The sequence below is a fragment of the Panthera leo genome, chromosome B3 (genome assembly GCF_018350215.1).
Source record: "Panthera leo isolate Ple1 chromosome B3, P.leo_Ple1_pat1.1, whole genome shotgun sequence".
Lineage (NCBI taxonomy): Eukaryota > Metazoa > Chordata > Mammalia > Carnivora > Felidae > Panthera > Panthera leo.
In genome coordinates, this window is record NC_056684.1 from 58,794,310 (window position 1) to 58,822,007 (window position 27,698).

Sequence of the window (27,698 nt, forward strand, 5' to 3'; positions counted from 1 at the left end):
ATAATAAATTCTGATCTCATGTGTTCTACATTTCCATGACAAGTGGCTCAGGGACCAAACAATTACGTTAGGCTTTTATAAGGATCCAGAATTAGGCTGCAGTTTGAATACAGGGCAAGATCTAGGAACAGAAGCTTCTTGGGGGGGGGGGGGGGCGGATGTCATCTATATATGCAACAAATCCAAAGGTGTAAGGCTGCCGTTAGGTAGGGACTTCAGACTTAAGGGTCTGAGACTGGGTGCAATTACAATAAATATACTCATAAACATGAGCATCTATTTCGCTATTTGTGTTCAATTTCTCTAACTAGTAAGATCAGTACAAATAATTAAACTGTAAAATGATTAATTCTCAATCAACACAACCTTCTAAAAACTTTCAATTTCAAAATGACTATATATCTGGGAGAAAGTTTTATTTTCGATTTTAATTGTCTTATGTTCAAGGAAGAAAAACATATGCATTTGACATTAAATAAAAATAAATAAATACCGTATTTTTCTAAATTCATGAAGATGCATAAGAAAAGGAATTTTCTTCACCTGTAAGGGGTGGGATATCACGATTAACTGTTTCTTCTGCTTCTTCTAAACCATTATTTATCGATGGTCTCACTTGAACTGCTTGATTTGAGTAAGCTGCTCCATTAGTTGATGTCGTAGTACTGGTAGTGATCTCATCCACCTGTTCCATATCAAGTTGTTTTACTATCTCTTCAGCTTCCACAGCCTGTCCTGGGGAATCAGATCCTGATGTTCCTATAATTAAGATTCAGTGTACTCACAACCATCATTTAAAAAATCAAAAGGGAGTGGCAGGATAGGATAGATGTTTTTAAGGGTACAAACTTATATAGCAAGCAAACATAAGCCCTAGAGACCTAAGGCACAATAGAGTGCAGACAACAATATTGTATTATAATCCTCAAACTTGCTGACACTAGAATTATTCCAACCACTAAAAAGAAAGGATAATTATGTAATGTGATAGAGGTGCTAATTATTGCTACATGGCAATCATATTAAAATATATAAATGTATCAAATCAACATGTTATACCCTTAAATTTACATAATGTTGTATATCAAATATATTTTAATAAAGGGTTTTTTTTTAAATGCTTATTTATTTTGAGAGAGAGTGTGAGCGAGTAGGGGAGGGGCAGAGAGAGAGGGAGAGAAAGAATCCCAAGCAGACTCTGTACTGTCAGCACAGAGCCCCACACGGGGCCTGATCCCACAAACTGAAATCATGACATGAGCCAAAATCAAGAGCTGGCTGACTGACTCAACCACCCAGGTGCCCCTCAAATACATTTTAATAAAACTAAAATTAAATATTGAAAAATAAACTCATAAATATTTAGAAAAACTAAATGCAACAGACATAGAGCTGATGATCACTGTTTAGTGAGTCTCTTCTAGATATTTCAAATAATGAGGAATAAAGACTATTACAAGCTATAGCGCTATTGGTGAACAAAATTTTTCTTTAGAGTGTTCGGTTTAGAAACATCCAGCTATACAGAGAGTCATAATTTAGAACTTTAAAAAATTTTTATTGAGACATAATGGACATACAACATTGTGTAAGTTTTAGGTGTATGTGCTAATTTAACACATCTATATATTGCATTATGGTTACCAACCTAGTATTAGCTAATACCTCTATCCTGCCACATCGTTATCATTTTTTGTGGTGAGAAAATCTAAGATCTAGTCTCTATGCAACTTCAAAGTATACAACGCAGTATTGTTGATTACAGAATTTCTTTTCAATAAAGCAAATACCATTTATTAAGTGTCTACTATGAGCTAGGCATTGTGTGTGTGTGTGTGTGTGTGTGTGTATTTTTCATTATCCTCAAATCAGTCCAGTACTAAGTAAGCATCCTAGCCACTGTGGATAGAGGTAGTTATCCAAGAATGAGCTGTTACCCTAACCATCAGAACATTTTTATTCAGAGACACAAGAACAATTTCCTAACACTATTCCATCTCAGTAACAAAGACTGAAGTAAGTTTCCTAATCATACTCAGCCACAACCTAAATGACCCTGCTACCCAATTCTTCTTCCACGATGAGATGACCCCAACTCTATTTCTTTATGGAATCCTCCAAATGTCATTTTCAAAAACAAAATCAACCTCCCATACTCTCAATTTTCTCAGACAACATTCCTTCTCCCTGAAAGCTTTAAATGTGACTTATTTCCAAAAAATCTCTTCCTGATACCTTTCCCCTCAAAGCTCTTTATTCTTCCATACTCAACATACTAAATGAATCAGAATTCATTTATTCCATTGCTGACACCAAATCATTGGTTTTCTATTAACTACAAAAATCCTTCCTCCTTTGAGACTGATGGCACCTAGCTTTGTAGTTCTTCTTTATCCCCACTGCTGTCCTCTACCAACTGTTGCCAGCATCCTCTCTCAACCAGACGAATTTAACACCTAGCTACCAGTTTAAAGCTCTATGAAACACCTGCTGGTTGTTACTACAGGGGATGTCAATGACTCATCCCTAAGACTAATCAAAGGTCTTGCGCTCTTAAGCTCCATCTTCATACACGCTGCTCTCTTTAGCAAGTACCATGACCATAACCTGGACATTCACAGTAAGAAACTGTTCATCTCTGAAAACTAAAGTTCAAATGTATCAATCCACTACCACAACTTCCTAACCTTTTAATTACCTATTTCATATTCCCATTACATGTGACCTTCATGTTTGATAAAGGCCAGTCTCATTCCAAACAATTCCTTAACAGCCCCTTCCCCACCCTTCTCATCTAGTCAGACTGCATGGTATATCACTTAATACACTCACAAGCCAGCAGCTTCAGTATTCTTGCTCCCTCGTCTTTCAAATGTCGCCCATCATAGAAATCTCTCTTGAATCAATGTAACTTACAGGCTTACTGGATTATGTATGTATTTCTTTTAATTATACCCAACAACAAACATTCTAAACCTTCACTGTTCTCTTCAGTCCCCGCCACCAGGAATCTCAGCACATGGCACCATCTCCTCCTTCAAAGAAAAAGTAACTTACCAAAAACCAACTTCTGCCCATTTATTTCCGCACACACCTTCCCTCTCTTCTCCATTCTAATCCTTCTACTATCTGTTCCCATAATCTCATCATTGTCAGCAGACTCCAGAAACTTTCTTCATCAGTTATTTTCCCTCTATTTTCAACCTCTTCCTATTAGACTCCTCTCTGAGGCTTAAAAACATGCTGGTCTCTCACAAAGAGAAACCACTCGAGACTTGGTAACCTCTCTAATTTTATAGTCAAGTAGTTCATAACAGTAACCTACATTTGCTGCTTCCTTTCTTACTCCCATTTTACTCTTTTAACCCAAATGTGTTAGGCTTCCAACTCCAGCCACTCTCCTGAAACTGTTTTGGCAAAAGAAACCAATAACTTAGGGTGCCTGGGTGGCTCAGTTGTTTAAGCGTCCAACTTCGGCTCAGGTCATGATCTTGTGGTCCATGAGTTTGAGTCCTGTGTCAGGCTCTGTGCTGACAGTTCAGAGCCTGGAGCCTGCTTCAGAGTCTGTGTCTCCCCTCTTTCAGTCCTCCCCCACTAACACTCGTGCTCTCAAAAAATAAACAAACAAACAAACACACATTAAAAAAAAAAAAAAAGAAACCAGTAACTTTGTAATTGCCAGGCTCAGCAGTCTCTTTTCAATACTCATTTCCTTTCCTTCAATCTTTATAATTGTTTGACCCTGGGTTTTGATATTCTCTTTTCCTTTGGCTTCTATGACACAAAATCTCCTGGCTTCTTCCATGTCTTTGTTGCTTTCTTTTACTTTGTCCAGTCCTTAAATATATTCCAAGATCTTAGTTTGCTGAACATTTACTCCATTAGTTTCAAATGATACCTATAAGCTGGTAATATAATAGTCTACTGCTTAAACCCAGGTTTCTAAGCTCCACACAAGAAGGACAAATGGCTACCAGATATTTTTATTTGGTTGTTTCATAGCATCTCAAACTCAGTATGGCCCACCTATCTCCTATAACCTAACCTCTCTTGAAAAAATAACCTTGTGTCATCTTAATCTCTGGTCTCTTTCACCTCCAATCTGTGCTCAAAATTTGTCTACTCTATATCTCTGATCCTTCTTCTTTTCTCTAATATCATAGTTAAGGCTACATGAAGTCTCATGTGGACTACAAGTCTACTAATTGTTTTCCCCCAACACAACCTTTTTAGAATGTAGCTGACACATTGTGATTTTTAGAAAACAAAAATCTGTTCATTTTACTCACCAGTTTAAAACCTTTCAGTCATCCCCCACCAAGGATAAAATTCAAATATCTTACCATGTTAGTTTTGATCTGCCATCTTTGTAACTATCTTAACCATCCTGTGCACTCCTCAAATCCAATGGTCTATCTGTAACTAACTAATTTCAGTTTCTCAAACACACTATGCCTTTGCTCACACTGCTCATTCTACCTAGAATACCCTTTACCACCTTTCAAGATTCAGCTTTTCTATAAAGACTATTGTGAGATGTCAGAATATAGAACCATTCCATCCTATGAATACCATACTACCCCATACCTCTATCAGTGCACTTATAAAAATTTATTATACCTATTTATAGATCTCTCTCCCTCTTGTAAAAAATTAAGCTCCTTGAGCACAGGGACCATGGATGTGTTAAATATCCTTGAATCTCTAGCGATTAATACAATGGCCAGGACACAGCAGATACTCAAATGAATGACATGAAATCTTCAAATCGCCCCTGCCCCATATTTAAGTATAATTATCCTCTCTCACAGACAAAGAGGCTCAAGAATTTAAAGAACTAGACCAAGGTAACACAGCTAAAGAGGCAGAGCCAGGAGGAGGAGGAGGAGGAGGAGGAGGAGGAGGAGGAAGAGGAGGAGGATTTGTTGTTGTTGAGAGCAAGGGGCAGAGAGAAGAGAGGGGGAGGGGGAGGGAGAAGGAGGGAGAGAGAGAGAGAGAGAGAGAGAGAGAGAGAGAGAGAGAGAGGTGGGGCTCATGTTTACTGGCTCAAGCTCACCCAAAGTGGGGCTCAAGGTCACCCAAAGTGGAACATGTGCTCACCCAAGCAGGGCCCAAGCTCATAACTGTGAGATCATGACCTGAACCGAAGTGAGATGCCTAATGACTGAGCCACCCAGGCACCCGGCAGAGCTGAAATTTTAAGACAAGTTTCTCTAATTCCAAAGCCCATTCTTTTCCCACTACACCAGCTATTTCCAAAGTTGGTCTATGGGGCACTAGTTTCATAAGATGTTAACAGATGTTCCACAAAAAAGGGTTCACTGGATCATACATGTCTAGGAAACATGGGGTTAAACAAAGTTAAAGGTAGTTTTTTGTTTTATTTCTACTATAGGACTTCATAGTCCTTTTAAATGTGCTAACATACATTATTTTCATCCCCCAGAGCATCTAGATTTTATAGTGCACTATTCTGCACTATTTTATTCTGCACTATTTTAAAAATCGTATTATCATCCAGAAACATATTCAAATTAGAATTTAAATAATCAGGCAATAAGCATTTAATGGCTATTTTCCATGTGCCCCATACTATCAAACAACATGGTGGATGCAAAAATAAAGACAAGATCTCCTGCCCTCACATAAAGACTAAATTATCATTTATGAAATTAACAATTATTCATAAAAAAAGAACACTAGCTATCTTTTTTTAAAATATGCCAGGGGCACCTAGATGGCTCAGTCAGTTAAGCGTCCAACTTTGGCTCAGGTCATGATCTCATGGTTTGTGAGTTTGAACCCTGTTGTCAGGTTCTGTGCTGACAGCTCAGAGCCTGGAGCCTGCTTCAGATTCTGTGTCTCTCTCTCTCTCTGCCCCTCTCCTACTCACACTCTGTCTCTCTCAAAAATAAATAAACATTAAAAAAATTTTTAAGAAAAACAAAAAACAAAAAATGCTAGGGCTGGGAGGGAGGCGGGGGGGGGGGGGGGCACCTGGGTGGCTCAGTTGATTAAGTATCTGACTCTTGATCTCAGGGTCGTGAGTTCAAGCCTCTCACATTGCGCTCAGTGCTGGGTGTGGAGCCTAAAAAAAATGCTGGGCAACAATCCAAATTTCTTTTGCAAAGGCATTTCATTTGAATTAGAGTAGTTTTACTAAATATCCAAATTAATGACCCCTATGGGGAAAAATCAAGCAAACGAAAAATAAAAATAAAATGTGTTACAAAAAATGACCTACTTTCAGCTCACTTAAATATTCAACAAATTCTACTTTACTGATCTAGAATATTGAAAATGTTTCTGGATTCTCTCCTATACATAGTAAGTATCATAAAAATCATTTTCCTTCCAGCTCAGAGTTTATCATCTAGCTTTTCGGAGAGTGAAAGTAGAGTTCATGCACTTCAACAGAGTTAAACATAACCTACATGTATTTCAGTCCGTTAAAAAAAAAAAAACAGTCTTTTAGGAGCTGTGTATTTTTAATGAGGCTGAAAACAAACTAAGATGCTCACAAAATACTCCAGTAAAATCAAACAGATCTCTTGAAAAACCAGGAAAACTAATTTTTAAACCCAGATTATGGTTTATGGGTAATAGTTTATACTTACCATTTTTATTTGCTGGTGAAAAAAAGTTGAAGACAGGAGAAAATATGGTCCCCAACAATGTAGTCCTTGGAGGACTGCCAGAGGAAGGATTATCTTCTAATTTTCCATTTTGTTTTACATGTTGATTTGTCACTTCATAACTACCAGCTTCTAAGGCAAAAAAAAAAAAAAAAAAAAAAAAAGTTGCAATCTAGAAAACATGACTTTGAGAAATGTGTTTTAAACAATTCATTAGGAAAATATTTTTTCCCTTAAAATACTTCATAAAAACTGATGAACACTAATGTTAAGAAAGCTTTACTTAAAAAAATCCTGAGGTAAATCAAATGATCTTTACAACAAATTTATTTATTTATAATGTTTTATAACTGCTACAAAACACATTTACATCTAGAAGTATATATATAGACTGAAGTTTCTAGTATGTAGACTATAGGCTTCCACAGTGTAACAGAAAATGAAATAAACTCTTTGTAAGTAAAGCAAGTTACAACAAAATGAAATAAACTCTTTGTAAGTAAAGCAAGTTACAACATCAAAAACACAAATGCAAGACTGTGTCTTTATTTACATTTTGGGATGCTGCCTACTTCATAAAACCGACCCTCCAGTTTCTTACTAATGAATAACAGCTAAATAAATAGCGGCAACATATATATACTGAAGCAGAAGACTATGCATAGTATATAGCAAAAATTACTTATGTACATACCGAGGCACCATTTCAGAGTGGTTAAGAAAAATAGGTTTTTTGTCTTTTGTTTTTTTAGATTCTTAATAAAAATGTTTCATGGGTTTTGGAAAATAAACAATAAAAATAAATTCATACAAATGTGTTTTGATTAATCATCCTTGACCTTTCACAACTTTACTTGGTATCTACCCACATTTCTTTCTTTGCTGCTATAGCTCTTTTCTTTTTCCCTAATAGTTCAAAATTTAGAGATACAATATTGAATTGAGAGGAAAGAGGGAAGGTATTCTTGCTGTTGTGTTTAAAACGCAGCACCCCATGCTCTAAAGTGGTGTTCTTTATACCTTCCTCTGCTTGTCCTTCTTGTTTTTCTCCTTCTTTTGGACTTGGGGAGCTTCTCAGCAATACTATAACAGACTGACCTAGAACAAGATTTATCAACAGCAGCACTACTGACTTGGGGCTGGACAATTCTTTATTATGGGAGGATGCCCTGTGCATTGTAGGATGTTTAGCAGCATCCCTAACCTCCACCTGCTAGATGCAAGTAGCAATCCCACCATAGGTTGTGACAACCAAAAAGGTCTCTAGACATTAACAAACATCCCCTAGGGACAAAACAACCCCTCATTAAGAATCACTGCCCCTGAGTGATCCAAGACCCCTCTGAGCTGAAGTTCCATGATCCAGAAACAAATTCTTTGTACTTATTTCAGTAAATTAAGTCACAATTATTACTGCTTTAAGAAATGAATTTATTAGAGGTCAAAAATGTTGTTCTGTATGCATTTTCATGATAAATAGTATAAAGCCAGTTGTTCTGCCTTTGTCATTTTAATTCATCAAAGTATATTTATATGAGGTAATTTTTATTTCATTTCATGCTAATACTTAATACAAAGGAGATTACAAAATAAGGCAAAAATTACACACATTCAATTTTTAAAAACAGAAAAGAAACACGTCAGGTGAAATTTCTGCTTAGACCTAATAGAAGAATATCTAAATATTAACAAACCTCCATTTACTTGACTTTTCCGTCTTACTCGAGATATCTGTTTGTTAGGCTTTTCTCCTGCTCTTGGTGTTGATGTGATCAAATTATTATCTATATCACGTTCAATCCTACTCCGTTTTGAAGGATTTTCTCTCTCTTCCTTAAGATATGAGGAAAAAAACATGCATTGAGCATAGGCATTCTGCCTTACAGGTTACACTTATAAAATATGGTATGTACCCCCCCTGTTCACTGCAGCTTAATTTACAATAGCCAACAGAAACAACTTAAGAGTCCATCTATTGATGAATGGATAAAGAATACATGGTGTGTGTATGTATATATACATATATAAATATCAAATTATGTTGTACACTGAAACTAATGACTAATGAGGTATATCAATTATACCTCAATCTTTTTTTTTTTTTTTTTTTTTAACGTTTTATTTATTTTTGAGACAGTGAGAGACAGAGCATGAACAGGGGAGGGTCAGAGAGAGGGAGACACAGAATCTGAAACAGGCTCCAGGCTCTGAGCTGTCAGCACAGAGCCCGACGCGGGGCTTGAACTCAGGGACCAAGAGATCATGACCTGAGCTGAAGTCGCCCGCTTAACCGACTGAGCCACCCAGGCGCCCCTCAATCTTTAAAAAAGGTACAATATGTGTAATATATTTTCCTGTTTTCACATGCAGGAGAAACAAAATAGAATTATATAATATCCAAAAGTGGGAAAAAACAAAGTAAAAATTTGACAATGTTGTAGGGGTGCTTATTATTAATGCACTTAAAATACACAAATATAATTACAGCATTCTCAATTCAGATCCTTTCCCCAATGTCCATTACACTGTCTGTGCTATTGAAACACTCGAATTGTAAGATGTGCTCTGAATTTTCAGCAATACTCCCCTACTCTTAGATTTGTCCAAAAGAACAGTGGTTGTTTCCGTGAACACTCAGGGTAAGAAACAGAACCTCACTGGAATTTGTTGGCATATCACATATTACCAAAATAACAAGGCTTGCCAATGCCATACCCAATGCCAACCTCAATTCTTTAAATGCCCAAATTAACACTAAGGAGTTTACTCCTTAATGAAGCTCTCTATTCGTTTCCTTATATGGGGCAAATCTACACCACCAGTGTACATTGTTTTTGCGATATTATTGACTAAAAGAGTATACTTCAAGTAATACCTGGTTTGTCTTCACTTGTACATCTATCTTTCTCATTTGTAAAATTTTTCTAGAGTCATCGACCACATGAGCAATTTTCTTACATTACTGTAATACTGACCTATAATCCCTTGCTGTATTTTTTATTTTTTAGTAATCTTTTTTTTCCTTTAATCTTTATTTATTTTTGAGAGACAGACAGCGTGTGAGCAGGGGAGGAGCAGAGAGAGAGGGAGACACAGAATCAGAAGCAGGATCCAGGCTCCGAGCTGTCAGCACAGAGCCCGACGCAGGGCATGAACTCATGAACTGTGAGATCATGACCTGAGCCGGAGTCGGACGCTCAACCGACCGAGCCACCCAGGCGCCCCTTATTTTTTAGTAATCTTAATCTCTACACCCAATGTGGGGCTCAAAACCCCAAGATCAAGAATCACATGCTCTACCGACTAAGCTAGCCAGGTGCCCCAATTCCTTGCTGTTTTAATGAGACTACCTGAAACCTTTTGGTAAGGATGAGATTAGAGATTCTTAAACCTATATTAAATATAATTTATATGTATAATCAACATTCTTATTCAACAGGAGTAAGAATTCTCTACTCATACTGAATATTTGTACTTAATGCTTTTATACCACAGTAAATAATATGCTACTATGCATTTTTTAAAGGTTGAATATTATTTTATTTCTGAAACAAACCTTGGTATTGTAAATGAACACAATTACAATTTCCTATTTGGATGAAAAGAGAACAAAGACACTGTCAAAATATATCAGTCCATATCATACCACATAGAATTTTACTTTTACTCAGTAGTTTTGCTAATTTTAGGTAGCTCCATTACAACAGTATGTCTATTATAGCACAAAATAACACTTCAGTGATCTACAACAAAATTCTTCATATGTTTACTATTTATCATTCCCCTGCATGTTTAAAAGATGAACAGGGAAGCCTCATATCCCAAATATGGGAGCTCCATTGCCAGAAAACAGAACTCTCTTCATAAAGTCCTTCAAGAACAGAAATAACACCACAAAGCCAACAAGACTAAGCTCCAGCATCTTCTTAAAGAAGTCTCTTAGTACATCTGCTATAACATAAATACTTACATTCTGAAAACCCTGCATTCTGCAACACTAAAAATAACAAGGCTTAAGGAAAAAATCAGTCAATGCCCCGTTAACTCTGTAACCATAGCACCAACAAAAACAATGATTGGGACACCTCCAGAGATAACTTGGACACCCCAGTGAGGCAGCTAACAGCAGCTGAAATGCTACCTCAGGGCTTAATAAAAGGTAATAAAAACAGAAGGAGAAACAAGGGCTTATGGGAGCTGAGAGGAGCTTTAAGCCAGTAGGGCAAAGATGGACACAAAAGGAAATGCAAACTGCCACGTGAGAAATGTCTCTGCTAGATCACAGTGTACCTCTCTAGGAGGCAACCCCCCATTGCTAATTATCACTTCTAATTAAAAACTGTGTGTGTGTCTGTGTGTGGGGCTTTTGTTTCTGTAGCAGCTGAATTGAAAGTTTTTTACTTTCCTGATGAAATATAAAATTCAACTCCCATTACTCAGGATCCCCTTGTCCAGTTCAGGAAAAAATCATGTATAAAGCAATACATCACCCATGTTATACTGACACTATTCCCCTATTTACCAATAGTCTAAGCTAGCTGATACTGTGGAACTACATGTTTATTGTAGCAGAAGAGACGATACTGTGGTCAATTAAAAATACATATAGTATTTTTGCATACATAAAGTATGTAAATACATACAGAAAGTAAAAATATTTTAGCTTACATCTCTAAGGAGGAAGAGGAAGCCATTTTTTTTTAAGTTCATTTATTTTGAGAGAGACAGACACAGTGTGAGTGAGAGAGGGGCAAAGAGAGAGGGAGACAGAGAATCCCAAACGGGCTCTGTAGTGCCAGAGCGGAGCCCAACTCCAGGCTCAAACCCATGAAACCATGAGATCATGACCTGACCCAACACCAAGAGTCAGATGCTTAACTGACTGAGCCATCCACCAGGAAGGTAGTATTCTTAAATCTCTGAATCCCAAGGGAAACACACAGAACTAAAGAGGCAACAAAAACTCAAGGTCAAAATAACAGCAAAAACAAGGGGACAAGCTATCTCCCTTAAATTCTAAGCAGATGAAGACAAACCAACAGCCACCATACCTGAATGCCCACATGCACTAGTGTAGAATAAAGGGATCAACAAGGTGTGTGACACACCTGAGAACAAGAGAAGCCCAAAACAGCTAAAAGGTAGGTATTCAATGTAAAGCATGGCAGGTCAATGTTAAGACAGGGGAAAAAGTTGTGCCCAATCTAATAGCAAAGGGGTCCATGGTGAGAATGAAACAACAGCTCCTATGAACTCCTAAAACTGACCAACTAAGGCTCTCTTCTAGAACAGGGCTCCACACTAAGGGGAAACTGCTGGGAATGGAATCAAAATTGAGTAGCAAAGAAACAAAAGAAAAGAAGAAAAGCGAAGTTTCAGATAAACATGTAAGAATAAAGAGACAGGAAAACTCAAAAAGTAATCACTATATTTTTTAACACTACACAAAACTAGTTAGAAAAGATACCCTGTGGGGGTGCCTGGGTGGCCCAGTCAGTTAAGTGTCTGAGTCTTGATTTCGGCTCAGGTCATAATCTCACAGTTTGCGGGACCAAGTCCCACATGAGGCTCCATGCAGACAGAGAAGATCGTGCTTGGGATCCTCTCTTCCTTTCTCTCTGACCCTCCCCTGCTCATGTTCCCTCTTTCAAAAATAAATAAATAAATAAATAAATAAATAAATAAATAAATAAATAAATAAATATTTAATTTAAAAAAACACATATATTTGTGTGTGTGCATATATATAATGACACCAGTAAAAGAAGCATTATAGATAAAAATTATAACTTATTTCAAAGCAAAAGACTTACTAAGAAAATGATACGAGACACACATCAAGAGTTAGAAAATTTCAAATCAGAGACAAAATAATTAGAAATAAAAGAAAAAAAAATCACAGTGTGAAAACGATCAACTTTTTCTTAAAAGTGAAAATTAAAAACCTGGCATCATCCTCATTATTTTAGTCATGCTGTGCCTATGTTATAGCAGTTCTGAATTTCGGGATAAAAAAAGAGATGGGCCTTGAACATCAGGAGTTTATGCTCTAAGATACAGAAGGATGCTTTATTGTAGTATCAGAAATAAAGACTGAACTAGAACAGACATAAAAGTGAGTAAACAACAGATTAGGTCTTTAATTATTTATTTATTTTTTATTTAGTAGGCTCCACACCCAGCATGGAGCCCAACATGGGGCTCAAACTCACGACCCTGAGATCAAGACCTGAGCTAAGATCAGACCCTGAGATCAAGACCTGAGCTGAGATCATCAAGAGTCAGATGCTTAATCAAGTGGGCTAACCAGGCACCCCTAAATTATGTTTTTTAAAAGAAACAGAAGATAAAATGGGGGAAAAAATTTTAAAGACATCAAAATATTACAAATACTGAAGATAGACAAAGAAGATCCAATAGACAGAAAATAGTAGTCCCTGAAGAAGGAAACCAAATCAAAAGTATAGCAACAGAACAAGTAACAGAAAGTTTTCCACAAAGAAAAGATTTTAAATTACATGTTGAAAGATATGTTTAACTAAAACTATCAACCCAGAAAAGCAAACAAAATATATCCTAAACTTCATAGAATTTGAAGGGAAAAAAAAAAACCAACCCTTTGGAGATCAAAGAAAAATCACTTCATTTAAAAAGGTAAAAAATTAGATTATCATCAAACTTCCAACAGCAATGCTTTTATGTCAGAATAAAATGGAATAACATTTAAAATAATCACAAACAGAAAAGGCTACCCGAGTATTTTATATGCAGCAAAACTGATTTTCAAGCTTAAAGAGTACTGTTATCAATGTGCAAGAATATTGTTCCCATGAGTACTCTCTGTGGCATCTACCAGAAAATGAGCTTCAGACAACAAAAATGACTACAGACAATGACATAAGAACTGAGGATAAGCATGAAACATAGTGAACGTATGTAGAACCTTTGTAACTAAGATAAAACAGGATTAAAAGATAGTATGGAATGACCATAGGCTCAGAATGTACAGATATAAAACTATAAGAAAACTGGTAAGAGATAAAGTGTTTTTTTTAATTGCTCACTTTAAAGTCATTCTGAGACAGAAAACAGAATTCTTCGCAGCTGATCTACACAAGAAGTACTAAATGAAATTCTTTAGGCATAAAATAAGTAATACCAGATGGGATCCTAAACCTATAGTAAGGAATGAACACCACTAAGGCAAATATATGAGGAAATATAAAAGACTTTGTGTTCACTACTACTGTACTTTTACTAGCTATCTTCAAAGGTCATATTTGCTATAATCTCTGTAGCCTCATTATGATCCAGTAAATTATTATATTGAAGTCTTAAAGCTTTTAATAGTGTGTATATATATATATGTGTGTATATATATACACACATATCTACATATATATGTATATGTAGATATGTGTGTATATATATGGAAACATAATAAGAGTACGCTGAATATTTTGCTTTGCAGTAATACCAAATTAGGTTTTTAAAATTTTGTCTAGGGGTGCATGGGTGACTCTGTCAGTTAAGTGTCTGACTTTGGCTCAGGTCATGCATGATCTCACGGCTTATAAATTCAAGCCCCACATCGGGCTTCATACTGACTGTGTGGAGCCTGCTTGGGATTTTCTCCCTCTCTATCCTCCCCCACTTGCATTCTCTCTAAAAAAAAAAAATTTTTTTTTGTCTAAAACACTTATTTTGAAATTTACTAAAAATTTACAATAAAATTCATAACTTTATAATTAACAATGAATTTTAAAAAAGGGAGATTAGACAATTTGTGGTTTCACTCCATTATTATACTGACGCGAAGAAGAAACTGACATAGAATTCTCTTGACTCACAAAAGGGGAAAACTACTCTAAAGAATCTGGATCAAACTGCAAATTACAAATAAGAATATGATAAAGCTATTTTCCTTTAGCTGTATAAATATTATTGTTTCATCATGCCTTATATAATAGAACATACTCAAAGTTATGGTGCCAATTCAGTTCCACTATCATTTGAGAACACTCATTCAACATTTAAAAAAGGAATTTAATATTTTAAATGTACACATCGAGTTTTTAAAAGCCAAAAATCGTTGTAATTTTTCAAACTAAAAAAACTGAATCACTGAGGGGTGACTGGGTGGCTCAGTTGGTTAAGCGTTCAACTTCAGCTCAGGCCATGATCTAACAGTTCATGAGTTCAAGCTCTGTGTCAGGCTCTGGGCTGACAGCTCAGAGTCTGGAGACCACTTTGGATTCTGTGTCTCCCTCTCTCTCTCTCTCTCTGCCCCTCTCCCACTTGTGCTCTTGCTTTCTCTCTCTCAAAAAAAAAAAAAAAAACAAAAAAAAAACAAAAAAACAAATAACAACAACAAAAAAACCCCACAAGACAAACAAGAAACTGAACTACCACTGAAATATCTTAAAGAGTAAGTTATACTGCACTGGTTGAAAATGTGCACATATTACTCACTATCTGAGAGACTTATAAACTCTTGCACAGTAGACATTGCTGGAAGCCTGGTGAATAAAAAAGTCAATGAAAGAAACAGGCTCTTTCACTTCCCAGAGATAAAGTAACTCTGAATTAAAGACTTACCTGCAAATACAGGAAATTAGTTAATATCTAGTCTGTAGAATTGTACTTTTGCCTTACAGATATGGCCAGACTTTCTGTTTTGACTATATTTATCTAATACTAGCATCAACTAATTATCAAAGATCTTCTTTACTGTGAATGTGTGGTAATAAACACAAATGGGGAGTAATTTTTTTGTGTCTCAGTTTATCCTGAAATAACATGTTGAACATTTGTGCTGACTGTGCAAAAGCAATGGTAGATATAACTACTGTCACCTTAGCACAAATTAAGGCAATGACACCCAATAGTTACCGTATTATTTACTGCCATGCACTGGCAGGGGGGATAAAGCCAGTTCGACTTAAGAATGTCCCTGCTGAAGCTGTAAGATTAATTTAATCTCAACCCTTAAATATGTGTTAACATCCTGTAGGATGGTAAGTGCAATAAAATACTACAGCTGCAAACTTGTGCTTCCACAATTGTCTTGATAAAAAGTATCTGAGTGATTATAAGCTGAATTACACCACTTTTCTGATGGAAAAGTATTTTTACTAGAAGTAGGCTTTTTAAAAATTTTTAAATGTTTGTTTATTTTTGAGACAGAGAGATGCAGAGAGCACGTGCAAGTGGGAGAGGGGCAGAGAGAGAGGAAGACAGACACAGAATCCGAAACAGGCTCCAGGCTCTGAGCTGTCAGCACAGAGCCGGACATAGGGCTCAAACTCACAAACTGTGAGATTATGACCTGAGCGAAAGTTGGACACTTAACAAACTGAGCCACCCAGGTGCCCCAGTATTTTCTGAAAAGTGAACAAAGTAAGCCTGCCACTTCAAGAAAAACTGACACTTTCTGTTGCCAACAATAAAATTTGAGCTTTCGAGCAAAAATTCGAATTTTAGAAAACTTAGACCCAGCACCATAAGCTTGACAGTTTCCCAGTACTTAAAAACTATCCTGTTGAGATCAATGGGGATGTTCAGAAATGTAATTTTTAAGTACTGATTAATGAAATATATCAGTGTATCAAAGATCTACATAATTCAGTGAGCCAATATCTTCTAAACAATCAGTGTATAGTGTTACAAAACCATACATACACATTCCAAGTGCAAGACTGACTAACGAAAAGATTATTGCAGTCCTTTCAAATTTCATCTTGGAACAAGATGAAATCATTTGACAAGTTTTGGTATAGTATCAACAGACTATCAAAATTATCTAAAAAAGACAGTAAAGTACTCTTCTGTTTAACATACATGCAAATATGGTTTTAAGTGCTTCAATGATAACAAACTACCTTGTATGAAGTCAACATTAAAGAGATTTGCAAAACTGTAAATAATGTTATGCTCCCATTAATTTCCTTTTTGTTTTTAGGAAATACTTAAAAACATATTATTGTATTAACATGTAGTGGATTTATAATTGCAATTAGAAATGAATATTTTCAAAATTCCTCAGTTTTAATATCTAATGAGATATACTGATAAATAGCTCACATAAACAAACGTTCTTTAGAGTTTCCAATAATTTCTAAGAACGTAAAGGAGCCTGAGATCAAAAAGTTTAAGAACACTTGCTCAAAAGAAACTACTAATGGAAATCACAAGAAAAAAGTTAAGAAGTCACCCCCTCCCAATGGGGAAAAAAAATCTGAACTGGCAGTTCACAAAAGAAAATCCACATATGGCCAATAAGCACATTCAACTTCATTAATCATCAGGGAAATACAAAATAAAAACACAATGAGATAACCACCCACCCCTGTAGAAAGGCTAAAATTAAAAAGACTGGCAATATCAAATATTGCTAAGGATATAGGCAACTGGAACAGTCAAACAATGCTGGGTAGAATGGTACAAATACTCTGGAAAACAACTGAACAGCTTCTTAAAAGTTAAAGAGTCTTTCAACAAATGGTGCTAGGACTAACAGATATTAATATGCAAAAGAATACAGATGGACTCTTACCTCACACCATCTACAAAAATTAATTCAAAATGGATGAAAGAGTTGAATATAAGAACTAAAACTATAAAATGTATAAGAAAAAAACTCTGAAGCTTGCAAGAAAAAATTTATAACACTTTTAAGAAAATTCGGGCCTAAAACTTTATCACCTTGAGTTTGGCAATAGCTTCTTGGACATGACACCAAAAATATAAGCAACAACAACAAAAAATAAATAAATTAGACTTGATTTCATCAAATTTAAGACTTTTGTGCTTCAAAGGGGTCTAAAAGAATGGGAGAAAATGTCTGCAAGTCATTTATGGAACAAGGGACTTGTACCTAAAATATATAAAGAACTCTTACAACTCAATTATAAGAAGACAAAACCCAATTTAAAAATGTACAAAGATTTAAAAGACATTTCTCTGAAGAAGTTACAATGGCCAAGCTCATGAAAAGTGCTCAATGTCACAAATGTATCAGAACCACAATACCATTTCACTCACTAAGATGGCTATACCTAAAAGAACAATAACAAGTGTTGTTGAGGATGTGGAGAAACTAGAACCTTTAACTTTGTTGGTGGGACTGTAATATGGTGCAGCCATTTTCGAAAACAGTCTGCAAGTCCTTAAAAAGCTACACAGGGGGGCGCCTGGGTGGCTCAGCTGGTTAAGCGTCCGACTTCGGCTCAAGTCATGATGTGTCATAATCTCACAGTCTGTGAGTTCGAGCCCCGCGTCGGGCTCTGTGCTGACAGCTCAGAGCCTGGAGCCTGCTTCAGATTCTGTGTCTCCCTCTCTCTCTGACCCTCCCCCGTTCATGCTCTGTCTCTTTCTGTCTCAAAAATAAGAAAAACATTAAAAAAAAAAAAAAGCTACACAGAATTATCATATCATCCTGCAATTCTACTCTTCAGTATATTCTCAAGAGATGTGAAAACAGATTTCCACAATGGGACGCCTGGGTGGCTAGGTCCATTAAGCATCTGACTTCAGCTCAGGTCATGATCTCGCAGTCTGTGAGTTCAAGCCCCACATCAGGCCCTGTGCTGACAGCTCAGAGCCTGAAGCCTGCCTCAGATTGTGTGTGTGTGTGTGTGTGTGTGTGTGTGTGTGTGTGTGTGTCTGTCTGTCTGTCTGTCTCTATCTCTCTGTCCCTCCCCCACCTGCACGCACATTCTCTCTCTCAAAAAGAAACATTAAAAAAAAATTTTTTTTAAATAGATTTCCACAAAAAACCCTGTATGTGAATGTTCACCAGGAGTCACCTTCATAATAGCCAAAATGTGAAAATGTCCATCAACTGATAAAATGGATAATCAAAATGTTGTATATCCATGTTATAGAATATTATTACTTGGCAATAAGAAGGAATGATGAAATGATATATGCTACAACACAAATGCACACTGTGCATATATTGAAAGCTACTGAATTTATACCTTAAATGGGTGAGTTTTACGGTATTGCTAATTATGTAGGTCTCAATAAAGCAACCACAAAAAAAATTAACATGCATTATATGACTTAGCAATACCAATCTTTTTAACTTAAATATATGTCCATACATGGGCTCAACACAAATATTCATAGCAGCTTTATTCATGATAGCCAAAAAATATATACAATCCAAATGGAGACACAAATTATGTTATGCAGTATACTCACACCAACAGAATTCTGGATGGAGGGCAGAATAAAGTATGAAGACACGCAGTAACATAAGTGACTCCAAAAACTTTACACGGAGTGAAAGATGTAAGAGATGCTATATGACTACAATCATTATGAAACTCCAGAAGAGATTTATGTGATTTATAACAACAGCAGATAGATGGTTGTCTAGGGTGATAACTGTGAAACTGTCTGCAAAGACTGTAAGGGTTTTTGGGCATGAGTGTATAAATCTGTTAAAAATTCATGACAATATATACTTTAAATGAGTGTGTTTGTGTATAATTGTAACTCAATCAAGTTAACTTTTAAAAGTTAATATAGGAGATAGAATGATATTCTAAAAGATAACTAGTTTACCAAAAGAAGGCATAGGAAAAACAGAAAAACAATGTTGTAAATACAGAGTAAGATTAATAAACTCATAATAATTACATCTAACTCAATATGTCAACTTAAATATAAATACATAGGGTATATTTATACACAAAAGGAAAGAACTATATCATGCAAATGCTAATAAAGTTGTGTGGCTATATAAGTATTAGGCAAAGTAAACCTCAAGGCAAATATTACTAGAGATATTGAGACATTTCACAGTGGTAACAAGAACAATTTATATTCCTCACAAATGTATATACACCTAACAAGAGAACTTAAAAATATATGAAGAAACAAAAAAATGACAGAACTGAAAGGCAAAGTAGACAAATTCACAATAACAACTGGAGATTTTTAACACCCCTCTCTTAGCAATTGATAAAACAAGTTTAAGATATAGAAGATTGAAATATTATCAGGGTGCCTGGGTGGCTCAGTCGGTTAAGTGCCCGACTTTTGATTTCAGCTCAGGTCATGATCTCATGGTTTGTGAGATCGAGCCCAGCTTCAGGCTCTGCACTATCAGCATAGAGCCTGCTTGGGACTGTCTCTCTCCCCCTCTCTCTGCCCCTCCCCCGACTCATGCACTCTCTCTCAAAATAAACTAAAAGAAAAAAAAATATATTATCAACGAACCTGACCTACACTAATTAATTCTAGAATATGCATTTTTTTTCAAATACACATGGGACACTCACCAAGATAGACTATATGCCAGAAAGTATAAAAAAAATACCAAAGAAATGAAATCATACAGAGTATATTCCTAGATCACAATATTAAATTAGAAAACAATTAGAAGAGATCTAAGAAATGCCCAAATATCTGGAAATTAAATAACACATTTCTAAATAATCCACAGGTCAGAAAATAAGTCACAAAACACACGCACACACGTGTGCACACACACACACACACACGGTAATAAAGATAAAATCAGATGAGCAACACCAGGTGATGTATTTATAGAACTGCTGAATCACTCTATTGTACACTGTAACACTGTATGTTAACTAACTGAAGTTAAAATAAACTTAAAAAAATATATATATATTATCAGAATGCATGGGAAAGCAGTACTTTGAAATTCACAGCTTTAAAACTTACATTAGGGGGGTACCTGGGGGTTGCCAGGGAATGCTCAGTAGGTTGAGCATTCAACTTCAGCTCAGGTCTCTATCTCATGATCCGTGAGTTCCAGCCCCACAATGGGCTCGCTACTGTCAGTGCAGAGCCTGCTTTGGACCCTCTGTCCCCCTCTTTTTCTGCTCCTCCCCACTTGGCACTCTCTCTCTCAAAAATAAACATTTGGGGCGCCTGGGTGGTTCAGTCGGTTGAGCGTCTGACTTCAGCTCAGGTCATGAACTCATGGTTTGTGAGTTCGAGCCCCACAAAGGGCTCTTTGCTTGTCAACACAAGAGCCCGCTTTGGATCTTCTGTCCCCCTATCTCTCTTTGCCACATGCTCACTCTCAAAAATAAACAAACATTTGAAATGCCTGGGTGGCTCAGTCTTCGGTTCATCAGACTGATGCTTCGAAGCATCAGACTTCGGTTCAGGTCATGATCTCTCGGTTTGGGAGTTCAAGCCCTGCATCAGGGTTGTGTTGACAGCTCAGAGCCTGGAGCCTGTTTCAGATTCTGTGTCTCCCTCTCTTTCTGTCCCTCCCCCACTCATCCTCTGTCTCTCTGTGTCTCTTAAAAATAAACATTAAAAAAAATTAAAAATAAATACAATAAACATTTAATAAATAAATAAATATTTAAAAAATAAAATAAAACTTACATCAGGGGAGGGGCACCTGGGTGGCTCAGTTGGTTAAGCGTCCCACTCTTGATTTCCGTTCAGGTCATGAGCTCAAGCTCCCTTTCAGGCTCTGCACTGAGAGCATAAGGCTTGCTTGGGATTCTCTCTCTCTGACCCTCCCTGGCTGGAACACTCTCTCCCCCTCTCTCAAAATAAATAAATAAACTTAAAAGAAAAAACTTACGGGGTGCCTGGGTGGCTCAGTTGGTGAAGTATCTGACTTGATCTTGGCTCAGTTCATGATTTCACAGTTTGTGAGTTTGAGCCCTACACTTGTCTCTGTGCTGGCAGTGCAGAGCCTGCTTGGGATTCTCTCTTTCCCTTTCTGTCCACCCCCCACTTGAGTGTGCTTTCTCTCTCAGAATGAATAAATAAACTTAAAAAAAAAAAAACTTACATTATGGGGGGAAAAGTGTTGTATCAATGATCTAAGCAAGGGGCTGGCTGGCAAACTATAGCCCAGAAACCAAGTCCAGCAAGCTGTCTGCACATAGCCAGCAAGCTAGCAATGTTTTTTCCCCACCAAAGATTTTATTTATTTTTTTAAGTAATCTCTACATCCAATATAGGGCTCAAATTCACAAACTCAAAGACCAAGAGTCGCATGCTGTACTGACTAAGCCAGTTAGGGAAACACATATGATTAAAACTGAAATATGAAATAGAAAAGCTAAACAGCCCCATATAAATTACAGAAATCAAATTTATAATAAAAGCTATCTCACAATAAAGTCTACTACTTATTTAAAGATAAAATAATACTAAGCCAATATAAGTTATTTCGGAAATAAAAAGTATAGGGAATAATTCTTGACTTGCTTTAAGATCCAAGCACCGTCCTGATCCTCAACTACTACAGACCAAAAACCTCATGAACACAGACATAAAAATCCCTAAAAAAAAAACAAAAAACAAAAAACAGCAAACCAAATCCAACAATACAAGTCTGGTTTTCCATTAAAAAATATTTAATGCAAATTTAAAATTTAAAAGAAAATCTGAAGAACATCTCGATAGATGGAGAAAAGTCTTTGACAAAATTCAACACGGTATTTTTAGAAAGCCAGGAATAAAAGGAAACTTCCTCAAATGAATAAAAGATAACTATGAAAAACAGTTAATATCATATCTAATAGTAAACAAACTTTTCTCTAAGATCAGCAACAGGAGGTGTTTCCTCTCACAACTTCTACAGGGCACTGTACTAGAGGTCCTAACCAATGCAGTAAGTAAAAAAAAAATAAAATGTCTAAAGATCAGAAAATAAGAAAAATTATAGTTATCTGCTATATATGTTAATGTATGTATAACCAATCAACCTGATGTTCTAATTTTTGCATTCCATAATAAACAGTAAAGTACTTCATTAATCTAAGATGTTAAAGAACAGGTCTAGAGACTGACTTATATTAACTTTGGTAGGAAGGAAGAAAATTCCCAATAAAACCACAAAGCCTGGTAGTACAAAGGTTAGTTAGAGTTTTTCAAACACAGGGTACAACCGCACAGTGGACCGTGAAATTAATTTAAGGTATTAAAATCATCTTTAAAAGGGGAATAAGAAGAGAAAAGAAAAATCACAGCACATCAAATATGTTAAGGGTGAGTTTTGTTTCACATACATGAATGTAGTAAAAGCTAGATTTCTTTCTGAGGGTTATACTTAAAAAATCTAAAAACACTGATTTAAGGGGTGCCTGGCTTGCTCAGTCAGCAGAACATGCAACTCTTGTTCTCGGGGTTCTGGGTTCAAGCCCCACAATGGGTGTTGAGACTACTTAAAAATAAAACCTTAATAAATAAATAAACAAGCAAACATTTAATATAACAGAAAGATTTTATTATTTCTTTAGAATTATAACCATAGGCAAACTGATGACCCTTAGCTACAACAGTGTAACAGTATTTAGAGAAGAACGGAGGAAAGACCATTTTGTTATGGAAAGACTCTAGAAACTACTATTTGGAAATGTATACAGAGATTCCTGGTATAAAGCAAATATATTTTAGTTGTAAGGACTTCACTTCAAATATAGATCAGAAATCTCATTATGCTAAAAGCAGAAAGACTGCATGTCAACAATTCCTGAGTGCTTTTGTTGACAATTGCATAATTCTGAAATCAGAGAAGTAAATGTTTGAATCATAAAATCTGGATTTGAAAGAGAGCAGAGATTTCATTCATCTTGTTATGGGCTGAATTATGTGTCCCCCATCAAATTCATATGTTGAAGTCCTAACCCCCAGAACTGCAGAATATAACTATATTTGGAAATATGCCTTTTAAGGGGTAATTAAGTTAAAATGGAGACATTTGGGGGGGGGGTGCCTGGGTTGAGTGACTGACTCTTGATTTTGGCTCAGATCATGATCTCACAGTTGTGAGATCAAGCCCTGTGTCAGGCTCTGCATTGAGCATGGAGCCTGCTAGATATTCTCCTTCTCTCTCTGGCCCTCCCCACTTCTCAAAATAAATATTTAAAAAAACGAAATTAAATGAAATTAAAATAAAATAAAATAAAATATGGGGTCCTATTAGGATAGGCCCTAATCCAATTATGACTGGTGTCCTTACAAGAAGAGGAGATTACAACACAGTATAAAGGACCGAGGGGAACTATGGAAGAACATAACAAGAAGGCAGCCATCCAAGTCAAGGAGAGAGGCCTCAGAAGAAACCAACCTGCTGATGCCCTGATCTTGGACTTCTAGCTTCTCAGCTGTAAAATAATTTCTGTTGTTTAAGCTACCCAGTCTCTGGTGTTAGGGCAATCCTAGCAAACTACTACACACTCCTTATATTTATAAATTAACAACCTATGTTTGGTTTACCTAAATACACTCATGACTAATTTATACAAAATTAAGACTAGAATACATATTATAAAACTTGGTAGTAATATAAAAATATAAAAACAAGTCAGTGATGGTAAACTAGCAAGCACCCACAGCCACTGACCCTAGACATCTTAATAGTAAACAAAAGAGCAAAAAAGTAGGGTGATATGAGGAGAGCACATTCAAAAAGTCAGGCTCCTGGGGCACCTGGGTGGCTCAGTTGGTTGAGCGTCCGACTTCAGCTCAGGTCGTGATCTTATGGTTCGGTTCGTGGGTTCGAGCCCCACATCAGGCTCTGTGCTGACAGCTCGGAGCCTGGAGCCTACTTCGGATTCTGTGTCTCCCTCTCTCTGCCCCTCCCCCTGCTCGCACTCAGTCTCTGTCTCTCTCAAGAATAAACATTAAAGGGGCGCCTGGGTGGCGCAGTCGGTTAAGCGTCCGACTTCAGCCAGGTCACGATCTCGCGGTCCGTGAGTTCGAGCCCGGCGTCAGGCTCTGGGCTGATGGCTCGGAGCCTGGAGCCTGTTTCCGATTCTGTGTCTCCCTCTCTCTCTGCCCCTCCCCCGTTCATGCTCTGTCTCTCTCTGTCCCAAAAATAAATAAAAAACGTTGAAAAAATTTAAAAAAAAAAAAGAATAAACATTAAAAAAAAAAAAGTCGGGCTCCTGAGACAGGCATGAAAGCAATGTTAGATACCTTAGAAAGGACTACAGCTCAAAAGAAGGCTTATCTAAAGAGTTCACATACCTTTTTGTTTTAGTGTTTATTTATTTTTGAGAGAGAGTGCAAGTTGGGGAGGGGCAGAAAGAGAGAGGGAGACAAAGGATCCTAAGTGGACTCTTCACCACTGACAGCAGAGCACCCAACGCGAGGTCTCAAATCTACAAATTGTGAGATCATGACCTGAGCAGAAGTTGGGCCACCCAGGGGCCCTGCCACGTATCTTTAAAAGTCCAAAAGCAGACAAAAACGAAAGGAACCAAAAAAACAAAAGAGACAGCACAAGGAGTTGTCTAACGTGGTTTTAAAAGGATACTTGTAGAGGTAAGAGCAGTAGTTTATTATCCAGCCAGAATAAAAACAGAAGATGAAAATATATGCAAAAAATACTAGAAGGAAAAACTTCCTATAAAAAGAATAAGCTTCAAGCAGCTTTGAAATGATGATAGAATATAAATAAATGACAACATGGTTAGGTAGCATAGAATATTCAACTCTTACTTGCTTTCATCAAAAAGAATTTTCAATCCTTACACAAGATTCTATTAAGACATTATCTAGCTACTTTGAGAAAGGATGGTATAGTAGAAAGAGCACTATATGAGTGTCAAAGGTATGAGAGTCAAAGGTACCTGGGTTTAAATTTTTTTTTTAACATTTATTTATTTTTTGAGACACAGGGAGCATGAACAGGGGGAGAGGCAGAGAGAGAGAGAGAGAGAGAGAGAGACAGAGAGAGTCAGACTCTGAAGCATGCTCCAGGCTCGGAGTTGTCAGCACAGAGCCTGACCTGGGGCTCAAACTCAAGAACCATGCAGATCGTGACCTGAACCTAAGTCGGACACTTAACCGACTGACCCACCCAGGGACCCTTGTACCTGGGTTTAAAATCTCAGTATTGTTGCTTATTGTAGAGGCAGTAGTGCATACTGGGATTAAAATGTAGGCTCTGAAACCAGGCTTTCTTGGCTTTAATGCCAGTGTTGCCACTTAAAGCTAAGTAACCCTGTACAAGTTATTTAACTTCCTGTGCCTTAGTTTCCTCATCTGTAATATAGAGATGATAGCACCTACTTCATATGGTTTGAAAGTCTTAAAGAAGTTATTATGCTTAAAGCACTGAGAACAATACATGACACATATTAATTGCTCAATTGCTGATAGTCATTACTGTTCTATTTGTTCTTTATTGTTCTTTTTTACTCGGACATTTATTACAATTATTGTTGTTATTGACATTGTGCAAGTTACCTAAATTCATTAGGCCTAAATTTTTCTCTTCTATAAAATAACAAGATAGTTATAAGAATTAAGGAGATACTAGATATAAAGCACCTAATTAAAATATATTCAATAAACATTAATTACCAACCCCCACCCAAATTTTGAAAAAGATAACACTGTATTCAAGATACTGAACATAAGCAAGCAATGTATAGATTCTCAATAAAACTTTAGAATATATTATCAAAAAGATGATTTAATGATAATAAGAAATAACGACTAAAAAGCCAGTATAAGCTTAATAGGAATAATACATGACAAGCTAATTATTTACTTTACTTCTAACATAGGGTTAGTAGACTGGGAGAAAAAATAAATGTACCTTGATTTTAGCAAGACATTCCAATACTAATTTTCATAATAACCTTATAGAATATAATTTAAAAATCTATAATGAATAAGAGTACAATTAAATGATTTTGTGGCTGCGGGAAAACTCTTGCCCCCCCCAAATTAGTGAATAAGACATTAGTTTGCAAACAGGTTTGGCCCTATTGTATTTATTAACATCTTTTATTTTTAACTTAAGACCTTTAAGTAGACATTAATGAAAAATCCAAGATTTGGGGAAAGAAAGAAAGAAAGAAACAAACAAACAAACAAACAAACAAACAAATTTCTGTAGGAAAACCCTGGATGTGTAGTTGACACAGGCAAAAATTTGCTAACTAACAAAGACAGATCTTACTACTAAAGGAGAAAAAAAGCATGATATGATATGCTATGATGACACATTAATAAAAGAATGCCCAGAGGTACCTGGGTGACTCAATCAGTTGAGCATCTGACTTCAGCTCAGGTCATAATCTCACAGTTCGTGAGTTCAAGCCCCCATCAGGCTCAGTGTTGTCAGTGCGGAGCCTGCTTCAAATCCTCTGTCCCCCTCTTTCTCTGCCCCTTCCCCACTAGCACTCTCTCTCTCAAAAATAAATAAACATTATAAAAAATAAAAGAATGCCCAAATCAAAAGAATATGAACAGGGGTGCTGGATGGGTCAGTTGGTTAAGCATCTGACTCTTGATTTTGGTTCAGGTCATGATCTCAGGGTCCTGGGATCCTCCTTAAGATTCTCCCTCTTTCCCTGTGCCCCTCTCCCCAGCTTGTGCACATGATCTCTCAGAAAGAAAGGGGGGAAGGAAGGAGTGAGGGAGGGAGGGAGGGAGGGAGGAAGGAAGGAAGGGAGGGAGGGAGGGAGGAAGGAAGGAAGGGAAAGAAAGAAACAAAGAAAGAAGGAAAAAAAGAAAGGAAGGAAGAGAATACAAAGAGAAGTCAGAAAACATAGGAAAAACCTATCTTTCTATCAAGTTCCTTTCTTTTTTTTAACCCGAATCTTGGATTACTCATTAATGTCCACGTTAAATACATACAATGAATGATAATAACACTATTTATAGAGTGCATTAAAATTTCTCAAACTGCCTTTTCTGTTTGCCATCTAATGTAAAAACAACTCTGAGGCAGACAAAGCAGTTAAAATTAGTCCCATTTTACTGTCTTCTTAAGGTTCAGAGGGGTAAAGAATTTCCTCAGATCATTCAAGTTGGTCCAGAGTATGAATGTGAAGCATGTGACTCCTGGTCATATCCATTTTTTAACAACTTTCCCCCCACCTTAATGAAGTAATACATTTTCAGTGTACAAGTGTTACAATTCAGATAGAGAAATCATCTCCCTAAACAATGTATTAATTAAACTCACATAAAATAAGGAAAAATTTCTTTTGCTTTTCATAATACTATGCTGAAAAAACAGAAGGTGAAGTGGGTCAGTTAAGTAGAATAAGTAATGTTTTCTTGAATGGCCATTATATATTTTTCATG

At 36.5% G+C, this 27,698-nt stretch overlaps 1 protein-coding gene across 4 annotated transcripts in view; it reads right to left on the minus strand.

Annotated features, from left to right (window-relative positions):
- Window positions 1–27,698, minus strand: part of CTDSPL2 (CTD small phosphatase like 2) — a 79,848-nt gene that overhangs the window by 24,868 nt on the left and 27,282 nt on the right. For 3 of the 4 annotated variants that reach the window (XM_042942164.1, XM_042942165.1, XM_042942167.1), the window contains exons 3-5: window positions 8,330–8,468; window positions 6,618–6,767; window positions 544–759 (exon numbers count right to left, since the gene is read on the minus strand). In XM_042942164.1, coding sequence (XP_042798098.1) covers window positions 544–759; window positions 6,618–6,767; window positions 8,330–8,468 — 505 coding nt within the window. The remainder of the gene's footprint in view (window positions 1–543; window positions 760–6,617; window positions 6,768–8,329; window positions 8,469–27,698) is intronic. The other variant, XM_042942166.1, reaches the window with a different exon arrangement.